Here is a 23,599-nt window from a genome sequence, read left to right as displayed (position 1 = left end):
ACTCTCGATGGCAATGAGTTTGGTTTGGTTTTGTACCTTTACTACTTTGGATCACAATAAAATGCATGGTCTTTCTTAAATATTTTCTTGTCAGGGCATGATATTACTGGCTTACCAGAATGGGATGATTTTTCCCCCTCTAGAAAATAAATTACTAAACAGTTTTTTGGGCGGGATGAAAATTCTAAAATAACAAGATATGAAAGTTTTGTGAACCCCAAGAATAAATCAAATTACATTAAAATGATACACCATTAAAATAGGAAATTGCTAGCATTTTAGATATTAAGAAACTTTAGTAAATAATGCCTGAAGAGATAAATAAGATAGCTATTACCAATTTATATTTTCATCATTTCTATGCTAATCAAACACTTCATCTATGCGGAAGCCACATCCTTCAAGATCTGCAAGGGTTTTTCTGCTGCCCGTGAACGTGCTGTTTACAGAACGATAGCAACACACTGCTTTCGTTTAGAAACACCAAAGCAATAGGTTGAATTTGATCTCTATTTTCCCCTTTATTTTTTTACTTATTATGAAGACAGTACTTTATGTAACAGGGTGTGTTGCTGAAATTCCTGGTAAGTGCATCATATGTGGCACGTCTCCTCTGTGTTTTCACGGTAAAACAATCCAATTTAAAAATGGGCACAGGGCATGGACAGACACTTCACCAGAGATGGCATTCAGGCAGCAATAAGCATATGAAGAAATGCTCACGATCATGATCATTAGCCACCAGAGAAATGCACATTTTAAATGGTACCATGTCACTCCAATAATAACAGCAAGGTAAACACACACACAGAGGAAACAAAGTCTGACAGGGGTAAGATGAGAGTGGGACTCTCTTATACTGCTGGCAGGGCTGGACAATGGAACAGATATGATGGAAAATGGAATGGTATTTTTAAAAACACTAGGGGGGTACATGCTCCAGAAATCTCACCAATAACTATATACCCTCTAGGGGAAAAGCCATGACACAAATAGATATATGCACCCCACAAGTTCATTTCAGCATTACTCATATTAACAAAAACATTGAATTCCAAGCCCATCATCTGATGAATGGATAAGTAAACTATGGAACATTCATCTAGTGGAATACTCTGAATCATTAAAGAAAATTGAATGGTCCACAAAATACAACACAGCACAGATGACCCTGGAGAAAATTAGGCTGAGTAAAATAAATGACTCACAAGAAGACAAATATTACATAAAATCACTATTTTAAAAAGTCATGAAAAGGTTTATGTCCAGAAAGAAACATTTTTTGATGGTTACCAAAGACAAGAGGGGAAAAGGAGGGCTGTCACCGGAGAGCAGACATGCACTAACTTGTGTGAAGGAGAAGTCAATATATACTAAGGGAACGGCCAACACGATGGGACCCTCGACCATGCAAATCATTAGGAGATGCACAAGAGTCAACGACAACAAAGGCAATACACAACCCTACACCAAGACCAATAGCAAAGAACAGCTGCAATAAAGACATTGATAGACACACACGTTGAACAGATCCGGGAAGAGGAAAGGTGAGTGGGAGTTACACCATGAATATATATATTGTCGAAAGCAAGGTTCGAAGTTCAAAATCCCCAGCCACCCCTCGGGAAAAAGAGAGGCTTTCTATTCCTGTAGTTGCAGTCTCCGAAACCCGCAGGAAAAGTTCTACCCTGTCTTATGGGGCTACTGTGTGTCAGAATCAAGTCAACGGCAGTGAATTTGGAGAGCTGTTTGGCAGAGGGTATTTCTTCGCATGCACGTGGATGTGCTGCAAATATCTCCAAGAATATTGCAGGGAATACAAGGGGCAATGCCCTGAGAGCTCCTAAGCCATAACGAAATTATTCCGGGAATGAGTCCCTGGACTTGGAGACGTCACACCACGCCCTCAGAGGACGTCTAGCACAGCTGAGCGAGCACAGTCCACCAAGACAGTGTCCTACATGCTTCTCTGGTATATCTGACTGGGTTCTTAACTGCTTACAAACACCCACCTAAGACGCTAACATTAGTCATTCCTTGTGTGGAGCCAAAAGGAGTGAGGAAAATAAAATCTGACAGAAACAATGAACCCAGAAGACTAATGGGCTGAGCACTGCTGCTGACAGCAGCTCTGGTCAGAAGCGCAGCAGGGGGGTCTTGAGCAGAGAGAGAGAATATAATGCAGGGACAAAAAAAGCAAAATCATAAACAAGGCCAACGTTACCAATCTAATGGAGAGTGGTAGAACCCCAAAGCGGCCCTTAAATACCCTTCAAACTGGAAAATAAGCCTCCCAGAAGGCATCAATTTTCAGCCAAATAATCCCAAACTCACTATGACTGAGTCGATTTCCATCTACAGTGACTCTACATAGGGTTCTCGAGGCTGTAGATCTTTCCTGGTGCAGAGACAGCCTCATCTTTCTCCTGAGGAGTGGCTTGAACTGATGAACTTGCAACTAGCAGTCCAACATTGACTGGACAGCATCACCAGGGCTCCTCGTGTGAATAACAGCACCAGGGAGACTTGGATTCCTCTATATAATCAACCCTAGGAAACTAAAAGGGCACCGCTTTCACTAAAAAAAAATTTTTTTTTTAAGTACAGGAGACAGGAAGGGTCAGGGAGAAGGACAAATGGAGTGAACGCAGGGAGGATATGGGAAGAGTAATGTTACACGGAGGGGGTTATAATCAACAATGTGAAGTAAAATGTGTGTAGCTTGTTAAATGGAAAATGTATCTGAATTTTCAGTGGAGAAATAAAAGGCTTTGTAAACTTTCACCCAAACGTCAATAAAATACATGTACACATATGTGTGTGTATTTACATATATACATGTGTATATGCATAGATAAATGTGTATCTAGACAGTGCATACATACACATATGTGTATGTGCAATGGTGGTATAGTGAGTTATGCACTGGGCTGCAAACCACAAATTGAGCAGTTTGAACCCCTAGCCACTGTGAGGGGCTAGAACGAAGTTTTCTACTCCCATGAAGGTGAACAGCCTCGGAAACCCACAGGGGAAGTTCTAGTCTGTCCGTAGAGTTGCTATGAGTCATAATTGATAATTGGCTCAATAGCAGTGAGTGGGATATGTATTTCAATCACTAACTTTCCTTGCAAAAATAAAAAAGCCAAGCAAACAATTATATACAAGCACCACAGTTAATCATGTGACTCAGAGACCACATCATATTTTATCTTTGCTTAGTTTCTTTCTCCTCTCTTGATCTCTAGAGAAGAGCGTTTCTGTAGAATGCATGTGAATTCCATATTCTGAGTAACTAAAGAGGTGATCCAAACTCTTTTCTTGCCTGATGAGAACGACTTCTACTTAGAGGAAGACCATGTGGCTAGTCTGACATCAGCACTGGGCCTCTTTAAATGATCAACTGTGAAGACGCACCTAGAAACATCAAGCAGGGCTCAGTCTGCTTGACAGTCTGCTCACTTCAGTGCCTCCCTCCAGCGCCTCAGCTTCCCCACCTAGGAAGGGACTGTCTTCAAAGTTGGCTTTCTGCTGCACAGCCTCGTGTGTGTCAACAACTGGTGTAACAGATGTAAGCAAAATAAAGCCAGAAACATTCTGCATCTGTAATTCTGCACACGTGTAAGCCATCGTTAGGCAAAATGGCTGTATTTGCACATTTTGAACTCTGTTTGTCATTACGTATGAATTTAGGGACAAGGCTATTTAAAAATAAAAAGATCTCTTCAGCCTAAAAGAGAAAAGTGAAAACATGAGCCAGGTGCAATGCTGCCAAACTTGTGTGCACAATGACACCTGGGTGTGACAATCCACACATAACTCCCATCTGTTGTTTCTTCATGTGCCACCAGCTGTTTCAATAATGGGACACTGGTCACCGTTTCTCAATCTTTTCAAAATATTTCTTCTTCCTTTTTTAAACTCATACCATCTCTGTTATGTAACAGACATTAACTCTTCTCTCAACGCGGTAATTTTGCTGAACTTCTCTAAGAAGAAATAAATTTAACTGTGGAGTTTTCTGGGGTTGCTACCCTCTGAGGAGCATAAATAAGTAATAATCAGATAAAATTTAAAAGGCCAGCAGAAGCAAAGCAAAATTCAGGGAAGCTTATTTGGGGTAAATTTCTCAAACAAACAAAAAAAATCACTCACTGTCCTGTGTCAATTCTGACCCATCATGATCATGCCAGACAGAGTAACATTATCTTTGTGGGTTTCCAAGTCTTTAAATTGTTATGGGAATAGAAAACTAACTCCTTCTTTCACAGAGTGGCTGATGATTTTGAACTACTAACCTTATGGTTAACAGCCCCAAACATAACCCACCAGGAAGCCTGGGGAATATATATTGAGGGTCCCAAAAATGTGTTCTCTGGACCATTTATTTCCAGAGATATCAATAAACATTATGCATAAACATAGTATGCTATCACAAATATTGCAGCGCACAGATTTAAACAGGTTTTACTGTGAATAAACACTAATCTACTATGTGCGCATATGACAAGCAATAGTTCCCAAATGTAATGGATGCTTTTGTTCAGAGTATCTCAACTGAATGATGCTCCATGATGGGACAGCATCAGAAACAGCCAGTATGAGAGTTCAGTTCATCAATTTGTTCATTATAAGACCAGACCTTAGTTCAAATTCAGAGGGGTATGGAGATGTGCTTTTTTTCTTTCTTTTTTAAAAAAATAGATTGAATGCTGTAAAGCCTGTGTCTTTCTAGCCTTATCAAATCTTCGGGTGCACACGACTACATAGAGAGAGAAGTGGAAAAGGAGGGGGAGGGGGAGAAAGAGAGAGAAAGGGAGAGAGGGAGGGAGAGAAAGAGAGAGAGAGAGAGAGAGAGAGAGAGAGAGAGAGAGAGAGAGAGAGAGAAGCAAAGCATTGTCTGTGCTGAATAACCAGAAAGTCTCCCTTTGCCAGAAACAAACTTCTATAGTTCCAAATATCGTTGCTTGATCATGACATCTAAATGATGATATAATGCTCTGACTCCTTCAACGTTCATTCTCAAAGTCTTCTCCGATGGCTCTGGCCAGACTGAAAACCTTCCTTTACTTTTCTCTTCTCGTACCTCACTGTGTTTCTCCTAACACAGTAATTCTCAAGCTGGAGTGCACAATCGAATAACTAGGCACCTCAAAAGAGACTGATGCCCAGGGATTTGGATAAAAGTGGTCTGGGCTATGACGTAAAGTTTGTATTGATTCTAATACCCAACAAAGGTTGAGAATGACTGCATTCGTGAGCATGTTGCAGTAGTTTGTTTTTGGTGCTTTATAGACCTTGAAAATGGGTTTCAGGTTTTTCAGAGAAAATTAACCCTCTCCCTAGGCCCAACAGAGTTTTTAAAATAAAAAAGTAATAAAATTCTTGGCTTAAAATTCCAGTGATGATTCTGATCTTATAAAAAGGTTTTTAAATTATTCCACTATTACATTGCTATGTATATATAGATTACATCACTGAGGAAAATAGATCACAAGTCTATCTATGGATCAACAAGTACTGTAAAGGTAGAACTAAGCTTTCTATCCCAGATATGCTGAAGCAGAGTCTTTGAGGTTAAAAGTTTGCTGTTGTTTTGTTCCATAATATTGATAGAAAACAGACACATGTAGTCAATCATTGATTCAAAAGTGCTGTTGTATAATTTGTGACTTTTATAAAACCATTTACTCACTACAGTGATGTTTGAGGTGGACTTGGTTATTGAACCCACTATCATAAATCTATGTCACATAAATATTCAAAGTGTCATATGTCCCAAAAAAATACACATTATGAATGTGACTCAAATATGATTAAAATGTACGCATAAATCATATTGTAATGTTTTTAAGTGATTTCTCATTGTGTCAGAGTTTTAGCAGAAATGAATAGCCAAATAGATATAATTAGTTATATTCAGATTCTATTAAAATAACTAGGAGCAAAAAAAAATAACTAGGAGCCCTGGTGGCATAGTGGATTATGCAGTGGAGTACTAGATGGAAGGTCAGCAGTTCGAGACTTGCAACCTCTCCATGGGAGAAAGATGTGACTTTCTACTCCCTGAAAGAGTTACAGCCTGGAAAACCTACAGAGGCAATTCTACTCTGTACTACAGGGTCACTCTGAGTTGGCTTCAACTCAATGGCAGTGAGACCTGAGATTAAACCAATGAATGTCCTCAAATCTGTTAGCTTGGTACCTAGTAGATATAAATTCTCCAAAAGAAACTGAAAAAAAAGAGTAACTGCTCATGCATTAGGCAATTAATGTGATTTTCTTTTTTTTTTGAAACCAAGAATCTCAGGCATGTGTAACCTTAGAGTGAGGTGAGTCATGATTGACTCATGAGCCACATGAGAGTCATCTGAACCTCATTATTCTATTTCCTCCCCCACCCCCCCATCTTCAGTGGTTACTCAGGCAACTTTAGTACCATGAAATAAAGATCTAAATTATATGCTGGCTCTTCAATGACTGAATGAACTTTGGTGGATACAGGAAAAAGAGTCAAAAAAGCATGAGAACATTCAGAGTGGATTAATTGCATTAATGACATCCATTGTATATGCTTTCCTGTAGCTATACCCTTCCCTATGTAGAGAGAGGGGATTTTCTCCTATAGCAACTTGAGTTTACATATGGGACTTGATGTATCCAGTGGGGCAGTAGCAACTTGACTCAATTAGAGGCTTGATTGAGTATTTGTGTGTTTTCACCAGGATCCCTGCTATCACAACAATATGTCCAGGCTAGCCTCCTAAAGCTATAAGAGAGACTCAAGGAGAAAAGTCAAGTTGTACAACTAAGGTCATCCTAGACCAGTCAGCCCACAGCAAACCGAGAGGTAGTCAATTAATAGGGACCTTCTATTCATCCTAACTTATGTGATGAATTTAAATTTTGGACTCCATGCTTCTGACTATAATCTCATTTTAGAGGATTAATGTCTGTTACAGGATTAATGTGAGATGTATCTTTAGATTCTATAAGAGGGTGTGACTTAAGTCACCATCCTGTGTTTCCCTAGAGGTATGACCTGCTGAAAGACAAAAACCACACCTCCACCAAAGCCATTCCTTTGTGAAGAAGAGTCATCTTAGACAAAGAGAAAACAGAGTCCCAGAGACGATGACATAAATATTCAGATGAGAGGGTATGCTGTAGTATGGGTACCTTCTCCTCCTCTGGCCTAAGACTGTGGAACTGCGAGACAGAGAAGGGTAGGCCATCTTCCTGGCCCACTGGAAGCAGAAGCCAAGATAGCGTGGGGGAGACACTTGGGGGAGACCTGTGGGAGACACTTGGCGGCTGTCTGAGGAAGGATATTGCCACACACCTGTACTGACTGTTACTAATCCTGACTTACGGTAACCAGTTTACTTCCCTAGACACTCCACATAATCGTCTCATCTGTGAGCTCTGAGTGGCCATTGCAGTGAATTATTGAACACAACATATGAGTAGAGTTGGAGGAATGGCTGGTATAGGCACAGGGTGAGGAAGGATGGAGGGGGAAGGCGTGTCAGAAGTCAGACATGGTCACACTCTGCTATTTACCACAAAATCCACCATCTGGCCATACCATTTGGAAGAGCCCCATTGACAGGACCAAGTCTGACACAGAGCAGCAGAACCACTCGAGTGACTTATAGATACATGTCACTTTACATCACCAAGATCTGGGGAGATGCTTACACAGCCATACCTGATTTAGTCATCTCAACAACTTGAGGGGCTAGTTTGTGAAAGGGCGTTCAGAGTCTTCACCTTACAATTATCAAGAGAGAGGGAACTAAAAATTAAAGGTTATAGTGGGTGGGACACCAGTTTCAACATTTTAAAAATCATTTTACTGGGGGCTTGTACATCTCTGATCATAATCCATATATACAGCCATTATGCCAAGCACATTTGTACATTTGTTGCCATCATCATTTTCAAAACATTTTCTTTCTACGTGATCCCTTGGTATCGGCTCCTCATTTTTTTCTATGTCAACTATTGAAAAGAATGTGCTAACAAGACAAAGTTGTTCAAAGGTGGAACTGGAAAAGGCAGAGAGTTTCCTCATATTGGAATAATTCATGTTGGGACTGACTCTAATGCATTTTATTTATCCAACTGCTATCTATCTATTGATTTAATGCTGTAAGGTTACATATAAGTTATCGGTGCAGGTATGCTGTAAATAACAATGGCTTGAGTTAAGGTCAAGGACAAAACCACCACTTGTCAGTCTGCTGTACTGTGGTGGCCTGTGTATTGCTGCGATGCTGGAAGCTATGGCACTGGTATTTCAAAGACCAGCAGGGTCAGGCACCCAAAGAGGTCAGGTTTCAACTGAGCTGCCAAGCTAGGAACAAACTGTGAAGAAGGAATACACTAATTCTGGGGAAATCGCCACTGAAAACCTTTTGGATAACATCCAAAACAATATCAGACAGACAACCTTGTGACTAGAAGCAGGACATTATCAGACAGAGTCCGGAGAAGGAGCCCCTCCAGCAGGAAAGCACTCAAATTGTGACCGAGGATGAGCTGTCTTCCCCACACAGTCAACCGTAATGAGCCAGGTGGAGTAGAGTCCGGGGGGGGGGGGGGGACGGGGGTGAAGCCTTTGAGATCTTCACTTGCTGATGGGCCACGACCCCAAATGAGAAGACAGACTGCAAACGTTGATTACTAATCAGAACTTGGAATGTACAAAGTATGAGTCTAAGAAAATTGTAAGTTGTCAAAACTGAAAATCAAATGCATAAATATTGACATTCTAGGTGTTAATGAGCTGAAAATGACCAGTATGGGCCATTTGAAATGAGAAAATCCTATGACTTACTAGGAGAAGAATGACAGAATCAAGAGGAATGGTGTCACAGTCATCATCAAAAAGGACGTGTCAAATCTATCTTGAAGTACTATGTTGTCTGTGATAAGATAATAGACAGGAAATGCAATAAATACAAAAATGTATGCACCAATCACTAAAGCCAGAGATGAAGAAATGGAAGAATTCTACCAATGTCTTCAGTCTGAAATTGACCAAACATGCAAACAAGATGAATTGATAATTGTTGGCCATTAGACTTAAACAAAGAAGGAACCGTGGTTGGTAAATATAGCCTTAGTGATACACAGGAAGCTGGAGATTGTATGAAAGAATTTTTCAAGACCGATGACTTTCTCGCTGCAAATACCTTTCTTCAACAGCACAAACAGTGCTATATACATAGACTTCTCCAGAAGGAATACATAGAAATCAAATGGACTACATTTGTGGAAAGGGGCAATGGAGAAGTCCAATATCAGCAGCTAAAACTAGGCCATCAAATGATCATATATAATTATTGTTGAAGCTGAAGAAAATGAAAACCAGTGGAAAGCAATATATGACCTTGATTATATCCCAACTGAGTTTCAAGAACATCGCAGGAGCAGAGTTGATTCCCTGAATGCTGACAGAGACCTGATGGCCTTAAGGAAAGCACACGGGAAGAGAGAGAAGGATCATTAAGACAGGAAAGAAATAAAACAGCAAAGTAGATGTAAGAAAAGATTCTCAAACTTGCTCTTAATCACACAGTAGCTAGTACAAATGGAAGAAATGATGGTCCAAGAGCTGAAAATAAAATGTCCAAGCATAGTTCAAAAAACAAAGAATTTCAGAGTATAATGAAATATGCCAAGACCTAGAATTAGAAACCCTAAATGAAAGAAGATGATGAGCATATCTTAAACTGAAAGAACTGGAAAAAATGTCAAGCCTTGAGTTGAAATATTGAAAGATTCTATGGGTGGGCAAAATAGTGAATGATGTAGGAAGTATATTAAAAAAACAACTAGATGACATTCCACCACTTCAAGATGAACCAGTTGTGCTGAAGGAAGAAGTTCAAGCTGCACTAAAAGCAGTAGCCAAAAAAAAAAAAAAGCTCCAAGAATTATTGGAATATCAATCAAAATGTTTCAACAAGCTGATGAAGCATTGAAATACTCATTTATCGATACCAGGAAATTTGGAAGACTGCTACATGTCCGACCAACTGGAAGAGATCTGTGTTTGTACCTCTTCCAAATACAAATAACCCATAATATCATTGATATCACATGCAGGCAAATTTTTTCTAAAGATCATCCAACAATGGTTGCAGCAGTACATTCCTAGGGAGCTGCCAGAAGTTCAGACCAGAATCAAAAGATAATGAAGGGATATCATAGCTGATATCAAGTGGGTCTTAGCTAAAAGCAAAGAATATCAGGAAAAAAATGTTTTACTTGTATTTTATTGACTATGCCAAGGAATTTGACAAACTACGGATAGCCTTGCAGATCATAACAAACGATGGATAGCCTTGAGAAGAATGGGAATTCCTGAAATACTTCCTAATGCTCATGAAGAACTTGCACGTGTATCAAGAGGCAGTTGTGGGAACAGAACGAGGGAAGGCTGCATGATTTAAAATCAGGAATGGTGTTGTGCATCAGGGTTACATACTGTCACCATATTTATTTAATCTGTATGCGGAGCTTACAATCAGAGAAGCTGGATTATTTAATAAAGAATGTGGCATCAGTATTGCAGAAAGGCTGTCCAACTACCTGCAATATTCAGGTGACATGACCTGGCTTGCTGAAAGTGAGGAGGACTTGAAGCATTTGTTGATGACGATCGAGGACTGCAGCCTTCAATATGGATTACAACCCAATGGAAAGAAAACCCCAACCCCCACACCTGGATCAATAAGTAACATCATGATAAATGGAGAACATATTTGTGTTGTCAAGAATTTCACCTTGCTTGTACCCATAACCAATGCTCACGGATGCAGCATTCAAACAATCAGATGACACATTGCTGACCCAGGTCATGATATTTTCAATCACCTTATATCCTTATGAAAGTTAGACCTCGAACAAGGAAGATCGAAGTGGAATCAATGATGATTTGAATTACAGTGCTGGTGAAAACTATTGAAAGTACCGTGAACTGCCAAAGGGACAAACGGATGGATCTTGGAAAAAGTACAGTCAGAGTTTCCTTTTAAGATACGTGAGGATTCATCTCATCAAAATGGGTTGACCCAATTACTTCCACACTGAACTCAAACAGAGGAACCATCGTGAGGGCGGCATGGCACCGGGCAGGGTTTGTTCTGCTGTAGAGCATCACTGTGAGTTGGCACTGATTCTACAGCATCCAAGTACCCCAAGTGCCTATGCCTCCACTAATCCTCTTGGATATAGATGATAGAATGTTTAGCCAAGATTTACATTCTAGCATCTACACTAAAAATGGAGAGAAGACCACTGTGAGAACCTAACAAAATATTCATCTGATCATTCATTCAAGGGTCACCAGACAGAAATATGCAATAGAATGCTATTTAGTCTGTCAGTGTTTTAAAAAATGTGAACCTGAATTTTTGTGTGTCTCATCTACCCAACTCCCACTAGGCATTTAAGTTTGAAGCTTGAATAAATGCTTATGTAGGAAACATAACTACCGAAAGTTAGAGAATTACAACGGTCAAAATAATAATGTTTATAGTCTCAGGGAACAGTTTCATATGAGGGTGTATTCTCTTACTTATGTCATTATAATAATCTGAAAATATAAGACACTGATAAACCATCATGGCTCTCAGAATTAAGAACACTTGACGGAGCCATACTGGGCACAAAAGGCTTGAATACTCGGCACAGATGAAGGGCAACAGCCTCTTTTTTTCTGTTTTAGGTTTTTTTAGAAACATCACTTCCGGGATAGATATAAGCATTTACAATTATTGTTAGAGGAAATTTAAAAAATTATCCTTAATTGTAATCCCTTAGTTTTTGTTTTTTTTTAATCAGCCTCCATTCAATTCCAAATCATGGTGACTCTATGGGACAAAGCAGAACTAATCCTGAGGTCCTCACGGCCGTAAATCTTTATGGAAACAAACTCTCAACTTTCTTCCAGAGAGCTCCTGGTGCATTCAAACGGTCACCTTTTGATTAGCTTAATGAGTACATCACCTTATATCCCTACTTGCCACCAAATTTTAAGTTAAGGATATAATTTAGAAGTGATTTGATTTGGTGGGATTTTCTTTTCCTTCCTCAATGAAACACACTAGCTTTCCCACTTTTGCAAGCTAAAAACACAGCTCTACGGTTTTTCATTGCCACTGTTCTATAAACAATATGTTCCAAGCACTTTCATCTTTAGAAGAATTCAATTAAAAAAATTTTAAATCTGTGGTGATAGTTTTCATGATAAAAACTCATAGCTTTCAATGTTTCTAGGCAATGGGGGTAGCAAATATATAACTAATACTTAAATATTTGTTTTGAATCATATTTTCTAAACTTAAAAAATGACTTTCTGAGATCTTAAAGACTAGTGTCACTTAACTGACTCGGGCTGACACCAGTGTGACTCAGAAGTAAGGCTTCTTCATTGCAAGGGGACGGCTGTGGGGGACAGGCTTGGGGTGTTACAAAGACGACAATGCTGAACACACTGAATCTGTTTCTTCAGACGCACTCTGCCTCATCCCCTAATCTTCCAGCAGCTCCATTTCAGGAAATGTTGGATTTTCCTCAATTAGAGCTCACGTCCAAGTGACCGTAATCAAATACATAAATAAACTGAAGCTTTCCCATGAGAACGAACTGTCAAAATGATGTTACGTCCAGTCACAGAACTGAAGAGGCTGGGTTTATAAATACCGCAGACGTCTTGAACCTCAGTCCTCTTCTACAAATCGCCAGGTCATTTTTAAGCCAGCAGCCACCAGCACGACTTTCTTCGTGGCATTTTAACTGAACACTATGTGCAGTATGCTGATTGTACTGAACATTCATTCCTAGATGGTAGCCAACTCATATATTTCCTCAGTGCATTATTTCACCTGTACAGTCTTAATCATCCATATTTTAACTATTTCCTAATGTTTGAAAAGCCCTTACTAAGTCACACCAATTGCCATGATAAACAAAAATATCTCCAAGCTGCTCTGGCTTAGAAAACATAATTTTTGTAGCTCCTGAGCAAGATCCCGAGTGGCCTAAGGGGTCACATACTGGGCTGCTAACCGACAGGTCAAAGCCACCAGCCGCTCCCTCCCTGGGAGGAAGATGAGGCAGACTCCTCTGGGAATGATGTCTTCCTCCGAAAACCCTCTGGAGCAGTTCCACTCTGTCCATGGAACACTGAGAGCTGGGATTCACTCAACAGCAGGGGGTCTTCTGGAGTGAGTAAGAGCAATGTTTACAAGTTTTCATCTGCTCCTAGTGCCTGACTCCATACCCCAAATTGCTAATTATACATGAAAAATAATTGCTATGAAGATTACACGTGACTGAAACTACAGGAGGGTTTCAGTAAACAGTTGCTATTAATACCAAAGCAAATTGTCAATGACGATAATAAGTTTATGGGGGTGTAGCTTAAACTTTTGTTGACTGTAGATTAAGTAACCCCAAAGACAACAAAGTGCTTTCTATCTGACAACACAACAAATTATACTTTCATCTACTTATTTTGGCCACTTTTAAACATGAGAGCATGATGGCTTACCATTGTTTTCATGGTAAACATGACCTATTTTACACTATGAGGGTCATTGTTTTGTTTGGACTTTCAACTCTATTTCAACCATCACTTTGTGCCTGATTTTTGCTCTGGGAGTCACATAATAACCTTTGACCAGGAGCCATAACATCTGGACCTAGGCAACAAAGGGTTAATTTTTAGTAATGTGTTTGTTATAAAATATGTCCTGTTACATATTTGATCAGAGCACACGGGAGCAGATGAAGGGGCAGGAGGAGAGAGTGGAGCACAGCCTGGCCCACCAGGCCGTGATGATGATGTTCCTGAGTAGAGCAGCCAGTCCACAGAGAGAACAACATGGCTGGCCCCACTATGAGACATGATGCCCCTCAGTGACTAAGGGCGATACAGGGGACAGCACCGGAGACACAGTGTGGGAATTGCACCTGACCTGATCCCAACACACCGAGGCAAATCACTGGGGGAGTGCAGCGGAACAGCAAGGGAATGGAGTGGCAAGGTCCCCAGGGAATGCTGAAAGTGGACTTTGGGGCCAGGGCATGGTGCCCCAACAGACTGGACTGGAAAACACTCCTAAGGGCCAGCAAACGATCCCTGAACTAATTACAAGCTTTTCTCTTGTGAACTGTTTTGTTCTGTTCTTTGTCAGTGGTTTGTTTTTGTTGTTTTGTTGTCTGGTTGTATACTGTTGCTTTGTTTTCCTCTGTCTAGTTTTCGTGCATGTTAGTGACTCCACAGGTCTGTCTGAATAGGACAGGCTGGATGAACTATCTGGAGGAAAAACAATGGGACCGACAGTTCTGGGGGGACTTGGGGTGGGGGGGTAGGGGAGATAAGGAAGTGGTGTTAACAAACCCAGGGACAAGGGAAAAACATGGGACCCCAAATGGTAGAGAAGGGGGAGTGGCAGGCCTGGTGGGAAATGATCAAGGGTAAGGTTGCTTAGAGAAGAGGTATACTCTAGCCCAGGTGGCGATGAAGCATGGTAGTAGGGCAGGAGGAAAGTCAAGGGAGATGGAGGAAAGAGCTAGGAGTCAAAGGGCATTCATGGAGGTCTAGACAAAGACATGTACATGCAAATATATATAGGAGGATGGGGAAATAGATCTATGTGTCTATATTTATAGGTCAAGTATTAAGGTGGCGGAAGGACCTTGGGCCTCTACTCAAACACTCCCTCAATGCATGAATACCTTCTTTTATTAAATTGGAACTCTATGATGCTCACTCTCCGGACACAACGGCTGGAGTCAAAGTGGATGAACAAGTAAATGTGGTGAAGAAAGCTGATGGTGTCCGGCTATCAAAAGAGATAGTGACTGGGGTCTTAAAGGCTTGAAGATAAATAAGCGGCCATCTAGCTCAGAAGCAACAAAGTCCACATGGAAGAACACACCAGCCTGTGTGATCGAGTGGTCCCAAAGGGATCAGTTACCAGGCATCAAAGAACAAAAAATCATATCATTGACTGCACACCCCCATGATAGGATCGCTGAAGACAAATGGGTGCATAAGCAAATGTGGTGAAGAAAGCTGATGGTGCCCGGCTATCAAAAGAGATAGTGTCTGGGGTCTTAAAGGCTTGAAGGTGAACAAGCGGCCATCTAGCTCAGAAGCAAATAAGCCCACATGGAAGAAGCACACCGGCCAGTGCGATCACGAGGTGCCCAAGGGACCAGGTATAAGGCATCATGCAAAAAAAAAAAGATATGTGTGTGTATGTATGTGTATATATGTGTATATGTATATATGTATGTGTATATATGTATATATATATCATATTAAATGAAGGGGGAAGTGCAGAGTAGAGACCCAAGACCCAAGTGTCAACCAATGGAGATCCCCTCATAGAGGGGTTTAGGAGAGGAGATGGGTTAATTAGGGTATGAGGTAGTATCGATGAAGAACACAACTCTCCCCCAGATCCTGGATGCTTCCTCCCCCCAACTACCATGATCCGAATTCTACCTTGCAGGGCTGGATAGGACAGAGGCTGTACACTGGTGCATATGAGGGTTGGAGGTACGGGGAATCCAGGGTGGACGATACCTTCAGGACCAAGGGTGTGAGGGACGATGCTGGGAGAGTGGAGGGTGAGTGGGTTGGAAAGGGGGAACTGATTACAAGGATCCACATGTGACCTCTTCCTTGGGAGAGGGACAGCAGAGAAGGGGGGAAGGGAGACTCCGGATAGGGCAAGATATGACAAAATAACGATGTATAAATTACCAAGGGCATATGAGGGAGGGGGGAATGGGGAGGGAGGAGGGGGAAAAGAGGACCTGATGCAAGGGGCTTAAGTGGAGAGCAAATGCCTTGAGAATGATTGGGGCAGGGAATGTATGGATGTGCTTTATACAATTGATGTATGTATATGTATGGATTGTGGTAAGTGTTGTTTGAGTCCCTAATAAAATGTAAAAGAAGAAAAGAGAAAAAAATGATTAGGGCAAAGACTGTACAGATGTGCTTTATACAATTGATGTATGTATATGTATGAACTGTGAAAAGAATTGTATGAGCCCCAATAAATTGTTAAAAAAAGAATAATATAATAAAAAATAATAATTATCTCACAATAAAAAAAAAGTAAAAAAAAAATGAAGATCAAAAAAAAAATATGTCCTGTTACTAACATGGTATTCTATAGTATCATAGACTTTAAATTCAACTTCCTCCACTTTCCAAACATGATTTTCACTTCCATAACAAGGTCTAAACAGAGTTGAAAATAAATGCTTACTTCTTTCAATTAAGCATAATTTACATATGGATTATTATTTAGATGCAATTAAAAACTTAAATCTATGTCAACGAAGGTAACTTTTCTAGTTTTCCTTCTCTTGCTCTTTCTCTTTGTAATAAATTTGAAATCTCTTTCAAATTCAAGCCCCAAATTGTTATTTTCATAAACTGAATTTACATTCCTGATTTTAGTTACTTAGATCTTTTCCTATGAAGAAACCATTTCTAAAAAAGAAAGAATACTTAATACTCATACTACATCAACAGATCAGACTTAGCTACTTCTATATAATTTCTTTTCCCTCGGATTATTTGCACTGTTATATTTCTTTCTAAAATATATACTTCTGGGGAAAAGTTAAAAGAAGATTAAATCAAAGGATTCCATAAGTATTTAAATAGTTATAAGAAGAAAAAGGCTCCGGGCGGCACAGTGGTGATGCATTGGGTTCCCGTCTGAAACGACCAGCCACTCCCCAGGAGGAAGAGGGACTCTTTACTCCCATAGAGTTACGGTCTAGGACACCCACAGGGACGGTTCTACCTTGTCCTAGAGGGTCGCGATGAGTCAGCATCAACCTGATGGCAATAAGCTGAGTAAGTGAGAAAATGAAAAAGCCAATTATCAGGGATGTTGCAATTCTTTAGATGTTAAGTGGTTTTACATTTTAAGTGGTTTGTTCTACTGTTTATAAAAAATGTTCTAGTACTATCGTGCAGAAAATACTGTGGAAAGATAGACCTGAAACATCATAATAATTGAATCTATTTAGAAGGGTTTCCTAGAAAACCACCATACATCGGAAAAGTCAATGAGAAGCTAGTCCTTATTAATGCATAAAAAATTAAAATGCTTTGTAGCCCCTGTATATCAGTAACGTTTGGCTCAACTATCACACAGATATTATTTGAGCTTAAATATGGGAATACATTAAATGAGTTCCACTCTAAAAAGTGTATATTACAGACACTTTATGATTGTTCCTCTATAATGTATAGACGACAAGCCTTGAAGTTAAACAGAGCAACCGTTTGTCAACCATTCATCTCCATCGGGTCCACAAACAAAAATAGCATTTGTTTTCTTTTCCTAGGCAGTTTTATTTCATCCTCTTGCTTTCTACATCTCTATGTGGCTAGAATATGCTTGCCAGAAACCACTCAGAATTCCTCCACAAGCAGACACTTATAAAAACAATACTTTTGCACAGACATGAAGGGAACAAATAGTGAGTTCTAAATGCTGGGATGATACCAACATGTTTTCATTTGGTTGGAGCCCTGCCAACCATCCGTCTTGGATTGGATGGTCTCAGAACCTGGCTGCCTAGACCAGTGCTCAGTTTCAGAGTTGATGATTCTTTATGGTGTCTCAGTTATTTCAAATGGAAAAGCAAAATAGTGCAAAAAAAACCCCACCCGTGAACCCCAAGAAGGGTCCGAAAGTTGCCTGTTCCAAAGAATGCTAAACAAGGTTGAAGATTTAAGAATTTTTTAAATTTACTCAATTGTGTATGTAGTATTTATTTCCCTATCTGCTTCTACATAAAATATAAAGCAATAGGAAAAGATGTATATGAAATAGAACTTTATAAAATCGAATATCATATCCAGTAGGAGGAGATTATTATAAGGAAATAAAAAACTTAAACCCTCAAAGGCACTGAAATGCAGTTCAGAAGTATGTTCGCTGGAGCAATCAGAAAGGAAAATCTCCTTGTTATGAAGCTGTAAGGTTACTTTTTGACATGAGAACACAGAACAATTAGTAAGCAGTGTGAGTAAGAAGATGAAACAATCTTCAGCAACTGCTTTATGGAAATGATTTTCTGAATGCATTATATTATGACTGGATAAAAGGAACAAGCATGATATTAAAGTATAAATTGATAAATGCATTGATATAAAGAGACTATTTTGATGTAGGTATGAAACACTGGTTATACGGACAGACAAGATGTTTCAAAGCATAAAGGAATTCACAGATAGAAAGTCTTCAAAGTCAAGCATTGATTCACATTTTTAAAAGTGCAATTTCACTTGAGTTCTTCTCTAAATACTAGGAAACAAAGCTAAGAATTGTGGATTGGAAAAAATCTAAAATAAAATGTTTGTCATAGTGTTTTTGTTCTTCAAAAATGGTGACACCTGGATGGAAGGCACATCACATTTCTCTAAACAAATATGAAATGCGAGCGTGTTAGCAGGCAGACTTGAAGTGGTTCCGGATAGCACGCATATATGTGATAAATATACATATATATATATATATATATATATATATTCAGACTGCACATCCTCACTGATCTCAGAGTTCAATATGACATGCAGAAGGAATAATATAAACTCCCAATTACCCTCAAAAGTATTCCCTTTGTTCCCTGCCTCACAGATCTGCCATGGAAATACATATCTAAAATGTAGACGGATGATTATTTTCAAATAGACTTGATCACCTTAATCATCATTGAAGTAGATGAGGGCATTCTTAAAAATATACCCACTGACCTTGAGTAGCATTTCAATTTACAACGCCTCTTTTGGGCAGAGTAGAACTGTTCCCGATCACTTGGGAGGTTGTAAATCTTTACGGAAGGAGAAAGCCTCACCTCTCTCCCACGAGACTTTAGTGGATTCAAATTGCTGACCCTGTGGTTAACAGCCCAGTGTGTATCCAAGGAGGCCGCCACGGTTTAGAGACTTAAGCTAAATAATATAGATAGCTCTCAATTTCCTGAATACATTTAACAAGCTATGAGGGAACATTTCAATGCCTGCCATGTACTCCCAAATCATTAGACAGGGTATGACTTTCAGGCACCCTGGTGGTTACGCTTTGGGGTGCTAAGTTCAAGGTCAGGAGTGGAAACTCCCAGTCGCTCTGCGGGAGAAAGACGTAGCTTTCAGCGCCATTACAGAGTAGGGCTACCCTATTCTAAAGGGTCGCTACGAGTCAGAAACGAGTCCGTGGCAGTGAGTTTGGTTTAGGTTTATATGACTAAATTTAGGGAAACTATGTTGATGAAACATCAATGTTTGTGAAACATCAGATTTTTAAAATTTTATTTTTTTAGGAAAAGCTTGCATTCATCTCCCTCAGTAAGCATCACAGTAAGTCATTACTGAAACCTCTCTCCCACTGAAACCTCCCTGGGCGCTAGTACCTCCTCTGCGGCACCATCATCTGCCTTGGACAGTTGCTATGGAGCTATCTACTGAATCATCTGTCACGTCAGGGCAGAGATCGGGACTGTTTTCCTCGGTGTCTGTACCTCCAAATAAATAGACATTTGCAGACGATCAGAGAAGGCCCAGGGAACTGAATTGTAGCCGTAGGTTCAATTGTAGCAGAAAGCAGTCTTGTATATAAAAATGTGCAAGGGTATCAAGGTGTCAGATTCTTTTTAAAATCCTGCATTTAACTATCTTGATGCCTAAAAGTTTAAATGAATTCTTTTCAGACAGTAAAGATATCATATTCACAATTGTTTAGTTAAGCTTCTAAATTACCCCCTAGTACTTTGGGGTCAGTCTAACACAGACTTGTTAATCAAGTGGATCAAGCACCAGTGTGCACAGCCTGTCTGCAGTAGTATGCAAAGAGAGACACATGAACGGGATAGGCCTGTTGCCCAGGTCTCTGACCAGATGGAACAGGCCTGACTAACAGAGCTCAGTGCAAGACACGGAACGACCCAAGGAAAGTCTAAGGGGACAAGGTTCCTGGGAAAAAAGACTGACCTTAAACTGAAGCTGTGTAAGAATCAAAGGGCATGAAGTCCTATAGAAAACACTCCCCAACCTTGCCTACAGCAAAACTAAATGTCAGGAAGTCCATGTGGTGCTTTAATTAAGACCAGCCAAAAACCTTATCCCCGTCAATCTGCCTCATCATTTTAGTTCTTTACGACACTCAGCACCCTCCTTTCCTCGGCACCGTCGTCATATGCACTTGCCTGCTTCTACGTTGCCAGGCTCATGAAGAAATCACTTGATTTACTATGTTTTCTTCTAATTATCTAGAAAGGGGGTCTAAGCTTCCACAAAGGATCTGCTCTTTATTTAAAAAAAAAAAAAAAAGAAGTGAGTCACAACTCATGTATTAGTAAGTAGCATCTAAGCATATCCTCGATCGGTGGGGGACAAGAACGTAGCAGAGACGAGTCGTTAGGACCACCTGATTCAATCCCAACAGCTCTTCGATGGGCAAGATACTGTAGAGGATGGCGAGCGGGATCTGACTTTGTCCAGCACACTGCTGCCTACTCAGACTGCTGCCGGGTCACAGTGGTACCACAGTGGGGTTAGCCTTTACTCCAACTGTCACGCCTTTCTACAGTCACATACAAAACTGGGAGAAAATAAAGATGAACTCAATAGGGTTAAGAGAATTCTTCAGGAAATGTAGCAAGTTCATCCACATTTGGGGACGCATTAAGGGCTTTTTGGTTGTTTACTGCCAATCACTGTACAAACCCATTGTCACTTGAGTCGATTACGGCTCAAAGGGGATGTAACAGGTCAGAGCAGAACTGCCCCCTAATATTTCTAATGCTTGAAATACCTTTCTTCTATGGAGAAGCTAGCAGAGGGGGTTTAACTGCCAGCCTTAGCCTGTGCTACTAGAGTTCCTAATCACTTTCAAGGTCTTACAAATACATGTGTAGGCTGATAAACCGTTGTGCAGAACCAGCTAGTCAGCTCCAACCTCTAGCCACTCTCGGCACAACGGATCAGAAAATGGTACGGTCCAGGGCCATCCTCGCAATTGTTCCTGTGCCTGAGCCCAGAGGTAGAGAGGTGTAGGTTCTCTATACTGCAATGTATTTACTTAACTATATCTTTTAGGGAAAGCTTTAAAGCAGATTTGATAGAGCATTTTGCTTATGCAAAAATATAAGTCATACTATAAGTATTATGTTTAGTCTATACATTAAAAATGGCATATTTTACAAAATAACACTATGTGAGATCTACTTTTATTATGAAACAAGCACAGATTTTTAGGAATTCCATCCATAAACTTCTACTATCCCGTAGTTAATTATAGATCAACAATCAGTAGCTGCAACTTGACTATAATATTCAGTTTTGTTTCCATAGTAGCGAAACTATGCTGAAAATATCATTTTCTGAGAAACACGCAATTGAGCTACAATTTACTTTTTTTCAGTCTTATTTGTAAAGTTTTATGCATAAATTGTATGTGCTCCACATTGGAATTGGGAGTTAAGAATTATAAAATACACAAAGGGTCACTTTCAAGAATCAACAGCTAGAGTCAATATAGAAATTGATAGTCCCTTAGACCAAGAGCACCCCTCCTGCCAAAACAAAGCCTTAGTTCAATTCATGATATCGAATCTGCATTGTGCTTAGCTTGAACTTCCACCACTGAAGCAATCCACCGATTCTACCACTGTGAACATGTCTTCTATTGCCCTCTTAGTTCCTTGATTGCAATTTTGATCATCCTAATTTAGGTGCACAGGGTCACTCGAGAACAGTGCTATCGAGTTTGAACTTCTCTCCCCACATATTGCTCTAGAAAGGTGTAGCATCCACTGCCCTAGTCACTGCCTCCTGAGGGTGAGTTCAAAGAACTCAGATAATGCTTCCCATTGAGAGGGCTGTGCAGCCACAGAAAAGAGCTAGGGATTGCATAATGCTTCCAAAGTTTTTCCATTGTTATGTCATTCATGTTCTTAGATAACTGAGATGTTTTAAAAATATATTTTGAGGAGTTGAAAAGAGCTGGTGTTTGTGCACAGAGTTTCAGCAAAGAGAGGAGAAAAAGACTCCTTTCCCACGAAGTTAAACTTGAGACGGTATCTTTATTGCTAGGCTGTAGCTTAGTGCCAGAACTCCCAAGTTCTGAATGAAGGAGAGAAACTACTGTCCTGAAAGTCCTGGTGCCACCTGGGATGTGGCAGTACTTACCGAAAGATGGGCCTTTGGAGATGCTTCTTCCTGATTGTGACATGGTCATCCATTTAAAGGTAAAAGTTTAACTTCTTCCCGGAAACAACTCCAGAAAAATCCAAGGAGGGAAAGTGGAAGCTTATCCTGACCGACTGTGCTGCAAGGAGCCCAGAAAGGAAAAGTGGTTTCCTCTGCCTCTTTTTTGGGTGCTGGGCGAACTCTTCCCTGCTTGCTGCCAGCTGAGCAGTGTGTCCATAGAGGCCACATAAGACAGGCACGTTGGGGCACTCCCCCACAGAGCAGGGTGTGCAAAAACCACCAAGAGTCACGTTGATGCCGTCAAGAGAGGTGCACGGGACCCCCAGACACGGAACAAAACAAACAGAGCACTTCCCACCAGCAATGTCACCCAGGTAGGAGCTGCCTAAGTGACTGCAGCCTTGAGAGCACTCCTTCCACATGCTGGTCAAGCTCCGAAAGGCTAAGTCCCTCCCTTGTCTTAAAACAGGCTGTGCACAGGCTCAACTCTTTTTCTTCAAAATAAAAGTTGTACAGCTGGGTCAGCAGTCCCATGTGAGTACCCTCGGAAAGTTTGTTCTGTTAAAATAAGAACTGTATACAAATTAATGAAGAAAGATGGGCTCAGACTGCATGGCTGGCTTGGCTTCAAGAGATTATAATTATTTTACAATTTGGCTTTTATTCACTCTGGATAAAGTGTGCAGGCGACTCATCTTTTTTGGCACTCATAACTGAATAACCTACACTTACTTGGCTGAAGTCAAAGATGCCATTTCAACTGATAGAAGCTCGTGTGAAGCTGGCCAGAGCTACAAAAGTAAGAAAAACAAAACAAAAAAAAATTGCTCAATTCTATTGGTGACAGTATGCCCAGATGTTTGTACCCAAATGTGGCTTTCCAACTGAGACACAGCTCTGCAAAAATGAAAGGAAAAAGCAAAGCAGAAATGTGATGGCAAAAAACACACACACTTTTTAAAAAGCCTTCAAACTTCCTGAGAATCTAAAGTTTTAATATGATTAAATTTACAAAACTAAAAAAAACAACCTGTAGGTATAAGAGAGAAGTTCTAAGTGGCCTAAAAGTGACATTAAAATTTGTCTTATTTGGAGACTTTAACTCTTATTCTATCTAGTTAGTTATATTTTAATAAAACTTATTTTTGGAGTTTTTCCTGAATCTGAATCACTAACAAAATTTTTGCTCACTTAATAGGGTCCTGAGATTCCAAACAGAGGTGTGGTATATAAGAAAGCATGATGACAACATTTTAACTATCTCCAAGTAATAATTTCATTTTTTAAAAACTGAGCAGCACACATGCCCTTAGTTTAATGATCCAAAAT

General features: G+C 40.1%; 1 protein-coding gene across 1 annotated transcript in view; it reads right to left on the bottom strand.

The window, feature by feature from the left end:
* Positions 1 to 22,738, bottom strand: part of PDE1A (phosphodiesterase 1A) — a 289,743-nt gene extending 267,005 nt beyond the window's left edge. The window contains exon 1 of the mRNA XM_075529458.1: positions 22,250 to 22,738. Coding sequence (XP_075385573.1) covers positions 22,250 to 22,302 — 53 coding nt within the window. The 5' untranslated portion in view covers positions 22,303 to 22,738. The remainder of the gene's footprint in view (positions 1 to 22,249) is intronic.
* Between the last annotated feature and the right edge of the window lie 861 nt (positions 22,739 to 23,599).

This window comes from Tenrec ecaudatus, chromosome 13 (genome assembly GCF_050624435.1).
Source record: "Tenrec ecaudatus isolate mTenEca1 chromosome 13, mTenEca1.hap1, whole genome shotgun sequence".
Lineage (NCBI taxonomy): Eukaryota > Metazoa > Chordata > Mammalia > Afrosoricida > Tenrecidae > Tenrec > Tenrec ecaudatus.
The sequence above is the reverse complement of the archived record's forward strand: the minus strand, read 5'-3'. Positions and strand labels throughout refer to the sequence as shown.